We start from the raw sequence: 19195 nt of genomic DNA, 5'->3' as shown, positions 1-19195 counted from the left end.
TGGGTGAGCTCAGCCTGCCCAATGCCCAGCCACCCCTGCACCATGCGGTTCATGGCTCTCCTTATCTCTGCTGCAGTGTGGGACTCTTCCATCACCTTGGCGTGAAGGAGAGCCCACCTATGGCCTTACTGGCCACACCAGTGCCCTGTGAGGGAGAGGTAGGCATGATCTCCACCCTGGCTGCTCCAGATGTCTGAGGTGAAGTGTATGGTCACCTGCGGACCTGCCTTGTGCCGCTCCTCCCTCAAGCACTCCCTGCATGCATCATATAGGGAGGGCACCACCGTCCTGCTGAAGGTGGTACATGAGGGCACCTGGTAGGATGGAGCCAGCAGTGCCAGGAGCCACCTGAACCCTGGCCACTCAACAAAGGTGAAGGGCTGGCCATCCAGAGCAAGCATCTCCCCAGTGCTCTGGGTGACCTTGCTCGTGTCTGCAACTGGTCCCTTTTGCCCCCAGTGTTCCAGGGTGCCCTGCCTCTGCTGTGGGGGGGATGGGGGTGTGGAGTGAGCGGGGCCGGTTCTGTGGCAAAGGGGTGGTACCTGTGGAAATGATTCAGCATCCCCGAGGTGATCGTGCACTTTGTTCCCTTGCCCTGGCTGATTTTGGCTCGGCAGTGCATGCAGATAGCAAATGCGGGATCATCTGCCAACTCATAATGATCCCAGACCATGCTAGTACTAGGCCTTTCCCTCTGGCATGCGGGTGCATCTGTGGATGCTGCTGAACTTTCCCCCTCTTCAGCAGTCAGAGACACAGCAAAAGAAAGAGAGGATTCAGCTGAGCCACTTGCCTTCACCTGTACAGAGGCACCTTCTGAAGTGCCTTCTGGGAAAGACCTTGTGGCTTGAAAGGGAAAAAACCTGAGGGGTGTCGAGCACAAACTCGACTGATTCTCCCTCCTTCCCAAGAACTTCCCTTGCCAGGGCACTGAGATCCAGATCCAGCGCCAGCTCTTCTGGCACTGGAAGGCTCAGCATCGGTAGTGGCACAGGGGTGTAGTGCGCTGCTGTGCTGGTTGCAGTTATGGTGGGAGAGGTTGTGGCTGCTGTGTCTGGACATGAGAGAGTCTCAGGCACAGGCAGTGGCTCTGGTGGCACTGCTGCTCCCCTCTCTTTACTGCTTGTAGCAGCCTCATCCCTTGTAGCGGGAGGAAAGAGGCTGCATCTGAGTTTGACGGGGGGAGAAACTGCAGCTCTCCCGCTTGCAACCCCCCTTGCTCCCCTTCATGCAGGCTGGCCAGTGTGGCCACCTGCCTTTCCACCCCACTTCGTAATGTGTTCCTTCGTATGTAAACTGGAAACTCGAAGTGTGCTGTGCGCCGCAGATTAGATTTCTGGATGTTATGTAAATGTGTTTGTGTGTGTAGATAATATATTGAGAAGCATTGGTGTGGTGGAAAGAATGAATGATGTATAAAAAAAATATATAAACTAAATTCCTATATATATATATTAGATCCTAGGTTACTACTAACCCTATCCAATATAAGCATAAACTAACATGAAAAGTAGTTATAAAATAAAAGCACCAAGTTCTCAGAAATCCCTGTTGCTAGCATTGCAAGTAGGGAATCTGTTGAAGATCAGGGCTTCCAGCCATCGTGGTCTGACGCAGAGGTGCTGGAGAACACCAGCAGCTCAGAAACTGACCCCAAGGCAGAAAAACTGCTGCCTTTTATGCATTTTCTTTGGCCTTCCCCCAGGGCTGGGGTTGGAAGGGACCTCAGAGAATGCTGACAAGTCACTGGCCAGTCACGCGTCAGTCATGAAACCACTCCTTCCCCCTCTCCCCTTACTTTCCTTCCCCCCGCCAGGGAATCCAGTATAGGCGCTGTTAATATTCAACTTCTGGTATTCGATTCAACAGCTATTTGACCAGCTGCTATTCAACTTGACTTTCACTTTTCAGGGTTGAATATCCTGAATATTTGTTGAATCGAATATTATGTCAAAGCTTTGCACAACCCTAGTAGCTACCGCATAATTATTACTGTAGAGCAAGTGCTATAGAAACAGAAACATATCAGCCACTCTAAAGACACAGAGCTGGTGCGTGTGGATAAATTGAACAGAAGTTTTCAACTCCTTTAGCCAAATCCCTCCCATGTCAGATAGCTCTGTTCTATGGTACACAAAAGAGGGGCTGCAATTCCCATTATCTTGAGTAGTAGATAGGCAACTATTCTCTTGCATTACACACCAGTGAAGTAAACCTGAAGGACAAGTCACTCTAACCAGAACAGCACTTTTCAGTGCAAAATTATGGATTAGCACTGTCATTATGTTAAGAAAAGTGCAGATGCTTACTATCACTTACATTCACAACTTACATTTTTTGAGGCCAGGAAGCTCATGCCCTTTGCTACCTGGTAAGAAAAACTTAACAGATCTTCAACATCAAGTGCCAGTTCATCATCTTCCAGCATAGCAAGGGTAACATCACGATCAATATATGCTCCTAAATGATACAGATGCAAACAACTTATATGTAGGCTAGTTATAATTGCTTAGAAATACATTTGGTATGCCTTTAGCAAAATTGTGGTACTAGATGAATACATAATCTCAAGCCATATAAACACCAACTGCCAGAGGGAAAAAATAAAATGCGACCCATTCTAAAACGGAGAAAAATATAAATCTGCTTTATTGTTTTATTATCATTATTGTTAACCCTGGTTACACTGAACTAGGGCTTTAACTAAGCACATTAAGTGAAAAAAAAAAATTGCAAATTGAAAAAAAGAAAAAAAAAAAATCTGTACTCTTAATTTTTGGAAAAATGTCCCGGCTACATACTTACCTGACTTCCTTGATCTTTTTTTCTCAGCATTTGGTGGAACTACATAAGAGACTCCTGGTTTCATGTCCATGTATTCATTGATGATATCACTGTAGGGACAGAAGTGACTTTAGCACAAAAACGTTTAAGAACAAATCTGAATATAGCATTTGACAATGATTTAACACTGAATTAATAGTTTTTTATGGAAGAAAAACAATCATATATAGAAAGTGATGAGATTTGACATAGATTGCAAGGGTATACCTAAAGAAATTAAACAGTTCTCAAAATTAGGAGTTTGATTCAGATTAGAACCCAAATGTTTGGCATCTATCTTTTTCATAGCTAATGCAGAGTCCGAAATAAAAAGGGACAGGTGTTTCAGATGACACTCTAATGATTCCTTTTTAAACTCAGCATAGCTTCTCTCACTGTGTTTTGGTAGTTCTAGTGACAAAAGCTAACTGAATACTGAAGAAATCCCAAATGTTAGTTGGGTTACAAGCCCACTTAGATCTTTGCCAGTTTCTGTACGTTTTTAAAATGAGTCTTCCTTCCTTGCATGTAATTCAAAGATACGGATTCTAATACCATATGTTTGTAATGTGGATCTAAGAACATTTTTTGGAAAGCTGAGTATAATTTCATTTAATATATTTTAAAATTGTACAAACACAAGTAAAAATCAATTTGAACTGCACAAATACCTTTTATCCAAAATTATCTAGTTACTTTATAAAGAATCCAAGTTCAACCTCATGCCAAACCTGGGGGGTAGTTAAGAGACATATACCAAAAACTTTATCCACCAGTGAAATGCTGCCTTCCGGGGTGTTAAAGAGTTGCAAGGTGACAGCACACAGCAACACTAGAATCTGGCAGAATTCAAGGTTAAACCTCGATCTTTTTACAAATATACACTCAAGTAGTGCAATTCTGTTTTCTGAGAGCCTTGCTACATATTGTATTCTGAGCTGCTCAGATGTTGATTTGTGTTAATGCTTGTTCCAGTTTGGAGCAAACCTTCTGACTGTCCCTCACCTGCATAGCTGTGACTTGCCACTAGAGGGTTGGAGCGCCAAAACAGACTCCTACCTCTGCTCTGTGAGCACGAGAGAGATGGGTTGGGTTTGGAGTGAGGAAAAGGAGGAGGTAGCAGGAACATGAATCTGAGAGGCGGAGAGTTAGTGGGATGGTGGTGGGTAATGAAATGGGAGTTGGAAAGGAAATCGGGGTGGGGAAAGGGTGATGAAATGAAGAAGTCAGCCATTTAAGGGATAAAATTAAAAAGGAAAAAAAAAAAAAGAATTTAAAAAGAAATAAAGAGGCAGTAAATTAAAGTAGGCCTCGTGTTTTAATAAATTGGGATTTAGGACTGGGGTGTGTGCGGTGTTGGTTGTGCTTCCTACAGTGGCTGGGAGGTAGGAGGGGTGAGAGAAGGTACTTTTGGGGAGCAACTGCCCCTGCCCTAGGAAGAAAGTGTCAGCTCATGGGGACCTGATCTGGCCCCCAGCCTTGTTGCCCCCCCACCCCTTGGAAATAGGAAAGTCACACCCCCAGGGATGGGAGGGGAAGCTGGCTTGGTGCCAGAACTACCACCTGGCCAACAGAGTTTAGGGGGTAGAAAGTTTGTCCACACAAAACAGGAGGGTGGGGGACAGGACACTGCATCCTGGGATGTTGTGGAGCAGTGTTTCTCAACCTTTTAAGTAGCAAGTACCCCCTAACTTCTGAAAATGTTAATAAGTATCCCAACACTCAATATTCCAGGGGATTTCATATTTACAGACTAATGTGTGCCATACGTTGGAAGAAAGGTTGTATATATATATAAGGCCATGATATGACAGATGTCTGATCTGGTGTGGGTAGGGTTGATTGTTTTACATCGGGGTGCACAACTCAAGTATGTACCTGGGCTAGAGGTGATGTTGGCCAAAGCTAGGAGGCCTGAACCTACTGCCACGCAAAGCACGGCACACCAAATTATTACTGGGGAATGTGAAGTGCCGTGCAATGCAGAACGCACCAAATTTTTTGCCATAGTTTTGAGAGGAAAAGACGAAAAGAGGGAGAAAGAGAGAGAGAGTTGGGGTACCTGTGTACCCCCTGCTTGTGTCTCGCGTGCCTCCAGGGGTACATGTACCACAGGCTGAGAAACTATGTTGTAGAGGACTGCAACCTGGGTGGCTCATTTGTGGGGAGTGGCCACACGTTAATGGGACATAAGCTGGGTAATATGGAGCAGAGCTAAACTTGCCCTAAAGTCATGTAATTTTTAAGCTGTCTAAAGTAAGCTTAATATTAGCTCTTGGTGTTAACATGTGGACAATCCAAGGGTTAAGAGGTCCAGGATTTGCCTAAAATTAGTGTGTAATAAGGCCCTATGTGAGTCTACAGATGGCACCTCCAGGAGCACATATCACCATCCCCATGCTTAAAAATGGCGGCAGGGCCACTTTAACTAAAGCTTATTCAATGCAGTAGTTACCATGCTGCAGCAGACTCGATTAATCAAGCTTGCTCTGACATGCTGCAACTGCAACATGTCAGAGCAGCCTTGCCGCTCATGTATCGGTGCCCAAAGAGTTTACCAGCAAACAGACAGAAAGCAACCACAAAATAATGTGAGAGAGAGTTGATAGTTGGGGAACCCCTAATGTCAAAATGGTGATACATGTTGTCCTGTCGCAACATTTAGTGAGATTTAACACAACTTTTCCCAAATACATAAAGGAATCATTTTTTGATGTGAAAAGCCATTGTGACTGCAGCAACTCATGATAATGCAGAATATAACACTATAGCATGAAGCAAACTGGTCATTTAAGTTGTGAAATAATAATTTGCAATGATAAACTGTAACTATAAAAAAGGTGGATGGTTAGAGCCAAGGAACAGAATGAAATATTCAATTTGATGAAGTAAAAATGAAAGTGTGTATAGTAATTTAGATTATAACCTTAAAAACCTTTATAGCCTTATTACATTGTAAAGATGTACTTATTTTTAATGGTAGAGTAAGAATGATGTAGCTGTAATGGTCCAGAAATCATTCAAGAAGCAAGGACTTCTTAGAGTCCTATCTGTTTGACCAACTGTATAGCTGGGACAAAGTTAGACAAGTTTTTGAATGCAAGACGTTGTTTTTCAGGAGATTTTTAATGGGATTATTCTTTCAAATGCACTCAATCTTGAAAAAATACCACAGAACAAGCCTGTTGTGATTCGCTTTATGAAGTCATCTTTGATTTCCCCCATCTCTGAACTTTCTGACAATACATTTGCATGATGGCAGATCATCCTTACCAGGAAGGCTCTTTTTTATTCAGAAGGTTCTCGTAAACTGCGGTTACTGCATGTTCATCATGCTTTGGGCAAATAAATGAATCCCGTTTTCTTCTCAGAAAATTCAGAAGATCACCATAGCAGCAATATTCTGTAATGACCAGAGTGGGACCTACAGATGCAGGAATTTAAAAAGCAGGTGAGTTTTGCTGTAAGAGTTAAAAACCTTATGCAAAAATACAAGTTGTCCTTTAAGTTATGCCATTGCAGTACTGCCTAGACATGAAAGTCAAAGAAAAGTCACACCAACAGTTTCTCCATTCACAGACTAGTAACTATTGTCCAATTAAAACTATGTCATTCCCAATTAATTTTTCCCCATCAATAGCACTGCATTATATAAAAATTAAACAAATAAGTCTTTTTTTCCCTTCCTCACGTGATAATGTTTTTGGCCAGACACATCTGTTTGATTTTGTTCACTTCCTGAAGGAAGTTATTTGTTCCAAATGTTAGAGTAATTCAAGCTTTAGACATTAATCCTTTTGATTCACTTCTGTTTACAGTAGAGCTTCACACTCCTTCAGTAGTGTTTTGGAAATGATGTAGTGTTATATTCAGCAGTATAATAGGAAAAATCATTCAAATAGAACAGCCTGCTGAGACAGAAAACTACATTGCACTAGATCTTAGAATATTAAAATTAAATTTGAAAGGGGAATCAAGTCATCTACAGAATGGATGTTTATAGATTAAATATATATTTTCTGAATGAATAACTGCAGCTATGACACTTGAATATGTAAACACACTGCCCATTATTTCATTTGTAGGATTATTCTGTACCAATGCATTCAAATCTGAATGGTTTCACATAAGATTAATCATTATGGAGTTCGTATTAGCACAGGCTACGGTTAAAATTACATTAGGATTTTCATTATAGTCATGCTATTTTCAAATGCTTATAACTTACAAAATCCTCATGTACCAACTCAACCTAGAAATTTTGCTTTATGGTACACTTGAGTAACATCCCTTCACCATTCAGTTCATGAACATACTCAATGTTTTGCATATACATTGAGCTCTAGATTTGCCAAGGTTCTGTTCTTGGGGGGAAAATAATATTAATAATAAAACCCAGAAAGTCTCCAAACCTTAAGGTACGAATTCAGATGCACTGAAGTAAAGAGATGGTAGATCATATATATTTAGCTATATTGTACACAAGCTTTGGTTCTTTTGTTGATTTTTATGTGCATATGTTAATGTTCTTATATTCTTAAATATATACTGTTTTTGCCTGAATCCAAGATGACTTTGAATTTAAGATGACTCCCCTCCCCAATAATTACGTTCTATATGTGGAACATTTATAAATTTATTATAATTTTCGATGTATAGAATCTAATTATCACAGGATCATCTTAAATTTATCACTCACTGCTGCAGTGGGGAAAGCAGTGGTAGGAGGCATGCAGTACAGGGCGGGTGGGGAGGGGGACAAAGTGGGGAGCACGCAGTGGGGGTGGGCAGGCAGCCTACTTGACCCTTTTCCCTCCTTGCAGTGTCCCCCTTCCCATGGTGCCTGTGCCCCTGCCACTTGCCCCTCGTAGTCTCTTCCCCCCACCTGCTCCCCACAATCTCTGTCATCCACCTGCTCCCCACAACCTCTGCCAACCACAGCTCCTGCTGCCCCACACAGCCTTTTCCCCAACCTGTTCCATGTACTTGATGCATTTCCAGGAGGGAATGGAGCCAGGGCTGGCCCAACACTAAGCAGCAGGGAAGGGGGAAGGAGAGAGGGGAGAGAAGCTATGGAGAGCAGGTAGAGGGCAGCTGGCTGCTGCAGCACTGACTATGGCCCTGATATGGGGTTAGGGCCAGAGCCAGAATCACAGCAGCCTCCCTGAATTCAAGACAAGGGGCTCTGCCTCCACTCCATGTCGAAAGGGGGAAAAGAAACTTGTCTTGGATTCAAGTAAATATGGTGAAAATGTTCCGGGTGTGCAATGTAGACAATTTGCTTGCTTAGAGATCCTTCCTTTTCCACAACTTTGTCTGATATGTGTTTAGGGCTTATAACTTCACCATTTCACTAACAATTTTTTTTTGAAGTTTCAATAGATTATTTCAGAAATGTAGTAGCTACCTGTGCCAGTTCTATCATAGGTACTAATGAATAACCAATTTTAACATCTGTCTTATTTTTGAAAGCTAACGTTACTGAAAACAATGTATACCGCACATTTTGTGAGGAAAATGTTTGTTATGAAGAAAATATTATAGGTACTAATTCTATGATGTTCATGAAATTGGTGGGCCATGTCAACAAAAAAAACAACCTTTGTTTCTATGAACAGTTACCATTTTTTAAACATGGACTAAAATCAGGAACAGAAATCTCAGAAGAGACATTTAAAAGTTACTGCAGAGCAGGAATCTGATTTCAGCGGTCTAGTCCTGGTACTTAACACCACTCAGGAATCACCAGGTCTCTTCTTCTGACAATACAGAAGTTTTAAAACATCAGTAATTTGGTTGCTAACTCTACCTCCAATAGTGCAAGCTCCAAGAAGATTCACGATATTAATGTGGTTACCAAGGTAACTCAGAACTTTCAATTCAGACATTAAGGCTTCTCTTTCCGTTAAATGGGCACTTGCTGAAATGAGAAACATGTTGTTCAGCAAATTAAGCATCTAAACATCTAAGAGAAGTTAGAAAAAAACCACTAAGTACATAGCAAAAACTTACGCTTGAGCATTTTTACTGCTACTGTCATTGCAGCATCAGATTTAAACAGGCCATATGCAGTAGCCTCAACAACTTTTCCAAAAGCTCCAGCACCAAGAGTTTTACCTAATTAATGCCAGACAAAATAGCTTATTACAATCTTGAAAAGTTTTTCATGGTTCTCTTTATGTTTTAAAACCCCCACAGTGCTAGATAAATGAATCCACTTAAGCCTACTTTGTTAACAAGAACTACTTGAAGGCAAGAAATAATTTCTTCAAATTGCATGCAAAGTTAGCAATCATTGGTCATGCCAGCACAACAAACTTGCTGAGCCTGGTAGGGATGCCCTCAAATCAGATGTACTGCTCCTGGTGGGTTGCCTCCTAAGCCAGAAAAAATATAGCCAAGTCCAGGCAGCAGCTCTGTTGGCAGGATGCAGGCAAACAGCTACGCTACGTCTAGTGTAAGAAGCAACCTGCCAGAACAACACAAGATGACTGAGCAGGGCCGCTGTTGGGTACAGCAATTTTACTATGTAGACATGGCTATTCTTCTACAGTTAACTATTTACATTTTATTGATGGCAGTCGCCATGCTTGACATGTTCTCATTTTACAGTGTTTGAAAAATTCATATTAAACACTCACTCAGGAAAATAAATTTGAACTAACCAAAACTCAGTCGATTTCTAGGAAATTCCCACTTGTGGTCATAAGGAAGCTGTGTTGGGTCTATATAAACATAGTTGTTTCCATTTATTTCTTCCACAACTTTCCACTGAACTTCATATTTGGGTTTCTGGGGGAAGGGGAAGAAGAAAGAAAAAGAATTGCCATCTCATCACAAAACCTCTCACAAAATGATCCAGTAAAATGAGTGTACACATCTGATTTTACCTGGAGATATTTGTACACAAGAATCACTACTACGATGCACATCAGTCCTGCTGCTACTCCAAACCCTATCAGTAAAGGAGTAAAAAGGGTATGTGTATTGGTTTGTTCTAGAAAAAGACAAAGGAAATTCAGTTTAAACACTGAGCAAGAAATCCAACATTTAAAGGTTAATCAAATGTCAAATGGTATTCCCTTGGGAATATTCACTGTACTTAAGCCCACAGGATTTATGCATCCCCTTTCTCCTGGAGGTGGAGTATCAAAACCACCACCAGTCTGAATGGACAGAGGTCTGAAAAACCACTGGTTGTGGCTGGTGGCATGAGGTGCTGCTGTAGAGCAACCTTGAGGTATTTTTTTGCCTTGAATATGAGTCATTTGTTTCTTTACCATTCTTAGTCCTTTTCATTTAGGAAAGATTAAATCAGAATCAATTAAACTCAGGGTTCCTACATAGCAGCAAAAAGTTCTACTGTAGGCCACTGAGGTTCTTCCTGTTATGTGTAGTTTTAAAAATAGGATCTGAATCAAATTTGTTTCAAGGCAAAGCTTGTAATGCAACATTTTCATAAGAATATTGGTTTCTTAATTTATTCAGTGGCTGATATGCTCTCTACAACACATGTGCTGCAAGCAAAATAACAGCAAAGCATTTGTTTTTTGCAAAAAATAAATCAATCAAGAATATATGCATGCTGTAAATGTTACATCTTTTGATGTTTCTGCTTTTACAAAACCACAGTTTCTCCTGGGCTACTATGGAAGCCCAGAGTCAGTGGCACTTTCTAACCAGTGTATTTACGGAATACTATTTTTCTTCAATATTTTTATTATAGTAGCACCTAAAGGTTCCAAGTCAGGGCCCCAGTATGCTAGGCACCATCCAAACATATAATAGATGTCAGCCCCTCCCAGAAAGAGGCTGTGTCCTGAACAGACTGGAAAGGCCGCAAATGGACAAGAAAGGTGAAGTAGTCTGTACAACATTATGCAGCAAGTCAGTGACAGATCCAGAAACAGAAGCCAAGTTTTCAAGCTGGGATGCTCTTCATTAGACAACACTGTCTCTATATTAGAATAAGTGTTGTTAGCTAACAGACCCCAGTTTTAAACTTCTGAAAGGTTATAATAAAGAGCCAAGCATTTAAGAATTACTATTAATCTTTTTATAGGCAGAAAATGTAGTTTACTACCTAATATAATAAAGGGCTTAATCTGTCTGTCTGTCTGTAATGCTTTTGCTCAAGTGTGCATGCACCACCAAGATAAGGTAACTATATGTCTGGGTTTCCCCAGACGTGTCCCCGCTCTTTTTAAGCCCTCTGATCACTGTCTGGGCAGGTTCTTCAGGATATCCCTTTGCTCCAGGGGTGGGAGCAGGGAGAGAGTGATTGCAGGCAGCAGGGAGCACATATGGACCTGCCTGCAGCTGCAGAGGCACGCAGACCCATACGGTGCTCCCTGCTGACTCCAATCGTCTCCCCGTCTCCCACCCCAGAAGCACAGAAAAAACCCCAGACATTTGGTCAGCACAGGGGGAGCGGGGGCTGCAGTTGAGACAAGCAGGAGGGAGGGGAGGGTTGTCGGTTCTCCAGTGGGGGAAAGGGGCAGGGGGCAGCAAGGAGCTGTGGCCAAGCGGCAGTGCAGGCGCCGGTGCTGGTGCTTGTGCTTGGAGGGGCTGAGTGGCCAGGACCTGCTGCCCGGGGAGGGCAGAGAGGGGGAAGGGGCTGTGGCCCACAAGCCTCCCCTCCTCTTCCCTCCAGTCCATGCTGGGGTCAGACACTCTCTGCTGTTGCCTGTGTGAATTGGAGCTGCTGCACTCCTGCCTGGGCAGGAAGGGGACAGCTGGGGTCCCTCTGGTAGGGCTGGGGGGCTGCAGGTCAGCAGTGAGAGGCACGGGAGCTATGGCCTGTGGGCTGGGAATGCAGGTCACTGGCAGCACCAAGGGGCTGTGGGTCGGGAGTGAGGGGCACCATCAAGGCCCAGGGGGACAGGGTACTGCAGTTTGATGAGTGAGGGTCACTGGTAGAGCTGGGTTCAGTAGGTTGGGAATGAGGTGCAGCTGCAGGGATGAGGGGCTGTGGGTTGGGGGTGTGAGGCACAAGTCAGGGGCATCCCCAGGGATAGGGGGTGGGGGACTGTGGTTTGGGTATGAGGGTGCCATCAGGGCCCCAGATGGCAGGGAACTGAAGTTTGTAAGTGAGGGGGGCACTGGCAGGGCTGGGATCAGTGGGCTGGGAGTGAGGGGCAGCAGCACAGCTGGGGAGGCTGTGGCTTGGCAGTGAGGGGCAACAGAATGGGCAGGGGCAGGGCCACCCTGCGGGGCCGGCCATGTAAATACTCCTTTGAAACTGTCATTCATGGCAGGCAATTGGCCTGTATTATCATATACTCAGCCTCTATACCAGAAAAATTATTGTGGTAGAAAAGCTTGAAACACACAGGCAATGCATTTCATATATGGGTCCTATAATAACTGTTGTGATGAAAAGAGCTGAACCATCCCATCATCTTAATAGCATTTTATGCAATTTTAAAATTCACTTCAGTCATTACCTTTGATTGCAAAGTTGAAATAGTTTGCAGAACTCCTTGCAACATCATTGGAAGCCTTGCATGATACAGTGCCATTGTTTTTGAATGAGCTGACATCTATGGTACTTTCAACTACTACCCAACCAAATGATGGGCTCGATGAGTTTTTAGAACTGATCTTCGCATCAAATGAAGTTATAGCTGGTGAATCAAAACACCTGCTAGGAACAATGTTGGCAATTACTTTCTTATGGATATTTGGAGTGAAGTCCCCATTATCTAAACTTCCTTCTATGGTAGGGTTAAATATTTACAACCAGATCTTCAGGTAACATAAGTGGATACAACTCCACTGAAGAACTGAGCTGAGGATTTTGCTCTTTATACTTCCCCTACTATATGAAGCAAGTAAGCTTACTTTAGGAGTAATAGCGGTACCACAGGTAAGGAACAAACATGACCTAGATCCTATTCCACCTCTAGGTGTCTAAGAACAAAGGGTGTGCCTATTCATGCGAATTTAAAGACACATTAGCCATTTTTAAGGTGCAATAAAGGTATGGGTCTGCACATGTGTGCCTCTAATGAGCCTTAAAAATGGCAATTTTAGGCTACTGGCACCTAAATTTGATACCTGCAAAAGCAGGTATCAAATTTAGGTGTGAACAGATGAAATGCCTGAACATACCTGTAGACATGCTAAGGCACATTAATGCTGTGTAAGTTGACTGATTTGGGACTAACTTTAGTCCCAAGTCGATCCACACACTGTGTTAATGCTCCTTAGCATGTGCACGTGTAGACATGTGCCTAAATTATATTCATTAATATAATGAATTAAATAATTAATTCAATAATTAATTAAATTAATTATATTAATGCACATTAGGCAAATGAGCATTAAAGTTTAAGCGCATGTAAAAGCATGTGTAGATGCACCCAAATTCTATTTTACTACTATGTCTGATTGGCACTTACGCACTTTTCAGGCATCTGAGTCACCAAAGGAAATTCTACTTCATCCTGTACAACAGCCTGAATCCTGCTAAGATCTTTGAATTCCTCATGCATCCCCATTTTTACCATATGTGGCTAAGCCTGTCCCATGGTGCATGCTTGGATGCAATCCAGGATGACCACAGAGGCCTCTAACTCAATTTAAACTCCACTGTAATTCTATTTTGCTATGGAGATGCATAATTGTTGTGATCAGCTCCTGAAACAGTGGTTGGTAAATTAAATGCAACCCACAACTGTTTGAAACATGGTGGTACCCATCATTAGTGCAATAGCCCATGATGTGGGAGACCCACCTTCTATTAAGGGGGCTTCAGACCCAGATATCACACATTCCAATAGTGCCTTCAGCACTTCTTCACTGACAAGGCAGTGCTGAAATGGGGATACTGAACACCAAAGAGGGTAAGAGCCAAGAGGCCAGAAGGAGAACAAGCAGGACGGAGCCAGTTTGTGGTACAGGAAAGATCAATACTGCCCTGGGAGGGAGAACTGTCCCTGGATCCAATACTGCATGTGCATAAGCCACTAGGAAAAATGCACAATCAGCACTAGGACCAGAGAACAGGGTTCTTTCCATCGTGCTCTACGTGCTTGAAACTCCCTTATAGTGGGGCTATAATAGATGCCCATTACTATACTATTTGGAAAGTCTTCAAATAATAAGTCTCAACTACAGTACTTCATGTAGAAAAGGCCTGTTAGAATACTTCGCAGAGACTCCTTAACCAGAAGGAATGTACACCAGTGTTTGGAGAGAGGAAAAGAAAACCTTGGGGACTGGCAGATGAAAACCTCAAGGTCCTTGACCTTTCAGACAGAAAAAATAAACCTCGTATTTTGTTAAATATTCAGCATTCTCCAGCCCTGTCTTATAGGACACAAGCTTACTTTCTCCACTGTCAAATCTGTCCTGATATCACACTTCACTTGAAACCCCACTCACCATACAGTCACCTATACAGCTGGATAGAGTGGAAAAGCTAGATTTTGCTGTTACTTTTTTCAGATCACCCTGCATACTGCAGGCCACTGATGCAACTCTACTAGGCCAGAATCAGTTTTCTTTACAAAAGCATAATCGAGAAAAATGTCATTACCTGCTATTACACTACTCCAGATTGACACCACTTGTAAGCAGTGCAAATTCCCTCAGAGGAAGTTGATCTAGACCTGTCTCTCCCACTTCCTGGGCAAGTACTCTAACCACTAAGTTAATAGGGAAAAATGGCCAGAGCTATACAACTATACTGCAAACATAATCAGAGCTTCAGTTGTTCTGCATGTTTTTCTCTCTGAAGAATCAGGAACTGATGCAGCTCCAAGATAGAAATGGATCACAACCAAGGTGAGATGGGGATAGACATCTACATGGCCACTCTAGATCTCAGCAATCCATTCAAGCGTGCTCAATAATCCAAATCTATAGTTATTTAGGGATCTTTCCAGGAAAAAAATGGAAGTAGCATAAGAAACCTAGGCACCTTAACACCTTTGTGGCTCCTGTTGAGTGAAACAAGATCACAACAAAGAGAAAGATTCCATTCAGAGGTGGAACAGGATCTGCGCCAAAGACTTCTGAGGCTTAAGAAAAATCATTCGTTTAGGAAATATGTGCCTTGCTAGTATTACATCTGTGGCAGGGGAAGAAGTGAGGGACATGTTACAAAGTGCTTCACAACTACTGTAGCTAAATTGTAACTTTATAGTCACCTTAGAAAAAACATGGTAATTACTTTAGAAGTTATTTTTTTTTCATAATGACTTCAGCCACATTTACCATGTACCATGCTGTATATACATGGAAATCCAATTATCCTGTGTCCTGGACAATTGTGTTATTATATAATAAATACAACATATAGTAGCCATATCCAGCAGCTATTCTAAGATTGCCATTCTGCAAAGTTTCACAGTGAGGGACAAATTCTGTTTGGTGTAAATGGCTACAGTGCCTTCAAAGCTCATTAGCTAACAGCAGAGTTATACTGCCCCTTCCTGTTTACTCCAGGGACTGGCAATGTACAGTCCATAGGGCTTCAGGGGTATTCAGAGTCAGGGTGTTCAAGTACGGGCATTTTCCTTGTGCCACTGCAGAGAGATGCATTAGAGGCAGGCAGCTCTTAGCACCTGCCTCTGACCCAAAATGCATCATTCTGGCCCACAGCCAGAAAGGGTCCTTAGCACTGGTCTACTCTGTAATATACACTGAATATCCTCCAACGAGTAAGCACTGCAACCAAACCAATGATATAGACCTGGAAAACCAAGGAAGCTGAAGCAAGAAGTGACGGTAACTAATTATCTCTATTTACATTCATTCCTATGGGGAAATGGGTTTCGCTTAGCATGGTTCCACTTAACACTTAGTTTTTCCAGAACCAATTAACAGCGTTAAGTGGGGGTTGCCTGTATTTGACTACATTCTCAACTAACTTATTTCAGCTTCCTATCGTTTGACTATTAAGTGAGGGGTCCCAGGCAAGATTTATGTTATTGTCTTCTCACTTACCTCTGCTCAATTTCTGGACAAAAATACCACTCTACTGTAGGGGCTGGGAAGCCAGCTGCTACACACTGGAGCATACCATTACTGAGTCTGTCCGAAGTAAGAATCTCTGGTTTTGCTGTAAGAAATCAAAACGAACTGTTATGCTTCAGGTCAATATATAACCTGCATCCCATTACATTTTAATTCCTAATCTTACCTAAACTTTACATTTAATTACCATGGGACTAATGTACATAAAGTTATGCGCATGAATGTTTGCAGGATCAGGGTCCGAATGACCATATTTCACTGATTATATCACTCTAGTGTTGACAACCTATGAAAATATACTCAACTTAAAAGTTTATATTGGCTTTCTGGGTTAGATGTAAGTATCTTTACCTTTGTTACGTTCTTGGTTTCTGCATGAATTTAAAATCACAGCAAAAGCAGAGAAATTCACATACAAATGCCTTCCATGTTTTGAACGCTAATGAAATTTCAGTTTTTCTGCAGATCACCTAACTGCCATGTAGGGAGAACACTACTTTTTCATGATTTTCTGAGTGCATCTGCCAAACCACGCTTGTACTATATCTGGCTGTATAAAATATCACAGCCAGGAAAGGAACTTTAGCAAAATATACCAGTATTTATTTGTATGACCAAAAAGTAGGGATTTATTGTACACTGACCCTCCCTGCAAGTTCTCAAGATCACAGCAAATACAGTGGAAGAAGCTTGTAATGGGTTACTCAGAAAATTAAATGCAAATGTTGAAAGCAACTGGCTAAATGGATAAATGACATACAACAGTTAAACAGCGATATACAAATACTTTATTATTGGTATTTTTAGGTGTTCAAAGCTTGTTTTTAAAAGCTTCTGAATTTACAAGACAAACTTAATTTTTAAAGGAATATAGAAAAACTCTAAAATGCAAGCCACAGTTGACTTGTTACATCAACAAACATTTCAGTTAGTTTTTTCTATTTCCTATGATACTATATAGTCTGTTTTATTAAATCAAGAAACAACAACATTATTGTTGTTTGTTTAAAGATTATGCAAGCACTAAAGGAGAACATAGCAAAAGAATTGAATTTAGATTGATCTTAGCCTTGTTTAGGAAGGGGGACTGCCTATAAGAGAGTTTTGAGAAACTTGTCTGGAACACTTCATAGAGATTCATTTGATGGAGAACCTGGATTAAAAGGCTTATTTATCACCATTCCTCTCCAATATCTGAAACAGAGATTAAAGATTAGATTGAATCTTTCAACAAAGGCACTGATCAATTTACAGATTAAAAATGGAAAGATTTTTACTAATGTGTTACTTTTTACAGATAGGATCAGATTCTAGTGTGTTGTAAATTTATCAAGCTCTGCTGACTCTAATGAAGATACTGATCTATACCAGTTAAGATTTGCACACTACAACTTGTTTGTACCAATTTTTCACTGTATAATGTACTTGTTGACTGAACTGGAGACAATCACACATATGCATGTCTTCAATCATGTACCACCAACTAACGAGTCATATAACAGGAACTTAATTTCTTTCATCTAAATTTGCATGTAATGTTTCACGCAAAGCATCAAACAAAGTGCTAAGATAGATTGGCAACATTGCTCATTCAGTGTAAACATTCTGGTTGTGCACATCTTGGACAACAGGGAAGTTCATGGAAGAGATGCAAGTATTCTTTTTAAAATTCAATTGCAAAAAAGCCATATTCAGAATGTTTGAAAAAGTAGCTAGCCTGGGGCCCAGATGTACACATTTCTTTTGAAATACAAAGTGTGAAGTAGGCAGCATAACCATCCAACATTAATCACTGCTAAAAAGAACTGGAGAAATTAAAAGCATCAAATTAAATTTATGAGTAAGGTAAATATGAGATACTGAAAAGTACCACACTGGGAGAGGCCTGAACCTAGATCTTTCTGGCTTTGGATGGAGGAAAACAAACCAACACGCAGGTTTACTGTTCAGAAAAATCTCTAACAGTACTCTAACATGAAAGGGAGAAAAATGAGACAGTGAGCTGGAATGTGATCTGGATTACACTACTATAGGGAGTCAAAAAAAGTGAAAGGTCCACACAAGCCATCCTAATCAAGATATGGCAATTCTTACAGCCCAGCACAGAGAGCAAGCATCATATCCAACTTCTTTGGACTACCCAGACTAATTAACCAGGTAACTATTTGCAACAGGAGCAACTAGAGACAGCCTGTGGCAGAAGTCCAGGCCATGGTTCAGACTGTGGAGTCACAGCAAGATATCTTGAACAATACCATCACACCTTGACAGCAATGAAGTGGCACAAGTGAAATCAAAATAAAGGTCTCCATTTAAAATCATCATTTAGCTACACAGCTTAAAATCTGCTGGTGTTATAGCAGTTTCTCCTTTACAGTATCCTTGTGAGGGCAGGTTAAAGGACCCAAAGACAAGGGGCCATTTTAATTTTCTGCAAGCAATTTCATTCTTCTGGGGTAGCCTCTCTCCCCACTACAGAGTTCTTTCTAGGGTCATCTATCTAATGGGAATGAAGGGGTACCATTTTAAGGTAGTGGAGAGCTGCATCTATTCTGCCATGTGGAACAGTGAAGCTACCAGACAGACACTCCCATTCGTGCTCCAGCTCATTTTATACTGAGTGGGGGCATGGTCTGTAGCAGAGGGTTGCTTCTTTCATCATTTGTATCTTGTTTCAAATGAATGTGGAGTAAATAGGATGAAAAGTGGGCCAGCTCTGACAAGTATAGACCCAGATTCCCTTTAAGTGGTCTTGCTCTAAGAGATAATGTACTATGGTCGGTTTTATGACTTCCAATGTCTAATTATCCTCAGTATCTGGCAGGCTCTTAATGACTATATGTTGCTTACTTCTTTGGCTATAACATGTTAATTATTTAACGTTTCATTAAATTGTTCTGTGCACGTATTATTATTTCCAATAATAATCAGTCATTAAATGCTTTAAATCTCTAATTTCATTAAGTTTATTAAGTGTTATTCGACCCTTATTGTTCTGGATTCCAAGCATAAAAAACAAGACTTAAAGAAGTTGTTCCTATTTTAACTTGATGGTCGATACATTAATGTGGTTGATTTAATTAATTTTTATTACAAATTTCCTTTTCCTCATTAACATAGGAAAATAAATATCAAAAAGTAGTATTTTCCTTTCACTGTTTATAATTATTAGCAGAAAGGGGACTTTCTTTCATAGTTTCATAGTTTGTAGGATCGGAAGGGACCTTAGCAGATCATTGAGTCCGACCCCCTGCCATGACAGCAAAGAGTACTGGGGTCAAACGACCCTAGCAAGGTGTTCATCTAGCCTCCTCTTAAAGACCCCCAGGGTAGGAGCCAGCACCACTTCTCTTGGAAGTTGGTTCCAGATCCTAGCCACCCTGACCGT

The 19195-nt window shown here is 41.5% G+C and overlaps 1 protein-coding gene across 2 annotated transcripts in view; it reads right to left on the bottom strand.

Annotated features, from left to right (window-relative positions):
- Positions 1 to 19195, bottom strand: part of KIT (KIT proto-oncogene receptor tyrosine kinase) — a 79183-nt gene that overhangs the window by 12905 nt on the left and 47083 nt on the right. Inside the window, exons 8-16 of one of the 2 annotated variants that reach the window (XM_019553391.1) lie at positions 15778 to 15892; positions 12270 to 12469; positions 9714 to 9820; positions 9489 to 9615; positions 8836 to 8940; positions 8633 to 8743; positions 6097 to 6247; positions 2806 to 2894; positions 2333 to 2460 (exon numbers count right to left, since the gene is read on the bottom strand). In XM_019553391.1, coding sequence (XP_019408936.1) covers positions 2333 to 2460; positions 2806 to 2894; positions 6097 to 6247; positions 8633 to 8743; positions 8836 to 8940; positions 9489 to 9615; positions 9714 to 9820; positions 12270 to 12469; positions 15778 to 15892 — 1133 coding nt within the window. The remainder of the gene's footprint in view (positions 1 to 2332; positions 2461 to 2805; positions 2895 to 6096; positions 6248 to 8632; positions 8744 to 8835; positions 8941 to 9488; positions 9616 to 9713; positions 9821 to 12269; positions 12470 to 15777; positions 15893 to 19195) is intronic. The other variant, XM_019553392.1, reaches the window with a different exon arrangement.

Source organism: Crocodylus porosus, unplaced genomic scaffold (assembly GCF_001723895.1).
Source record: "Crocodylus porosus isolate Cpor-Errol unplaced genomic scaffold, CroPor_comp1, whole genome shotgun sequence".
Classification (NCBI taxonomy): Eukaryota; Metazoa; Chordata; order Crocodylia; family Crocodylidae; genus Crocodylus; species Crocodylus porosus.
The sequence above is the reverse complement of the archived record's forward strand: the minus strand, read 5'-3'. Positions and strand labels throughout refer to the sequence as shown.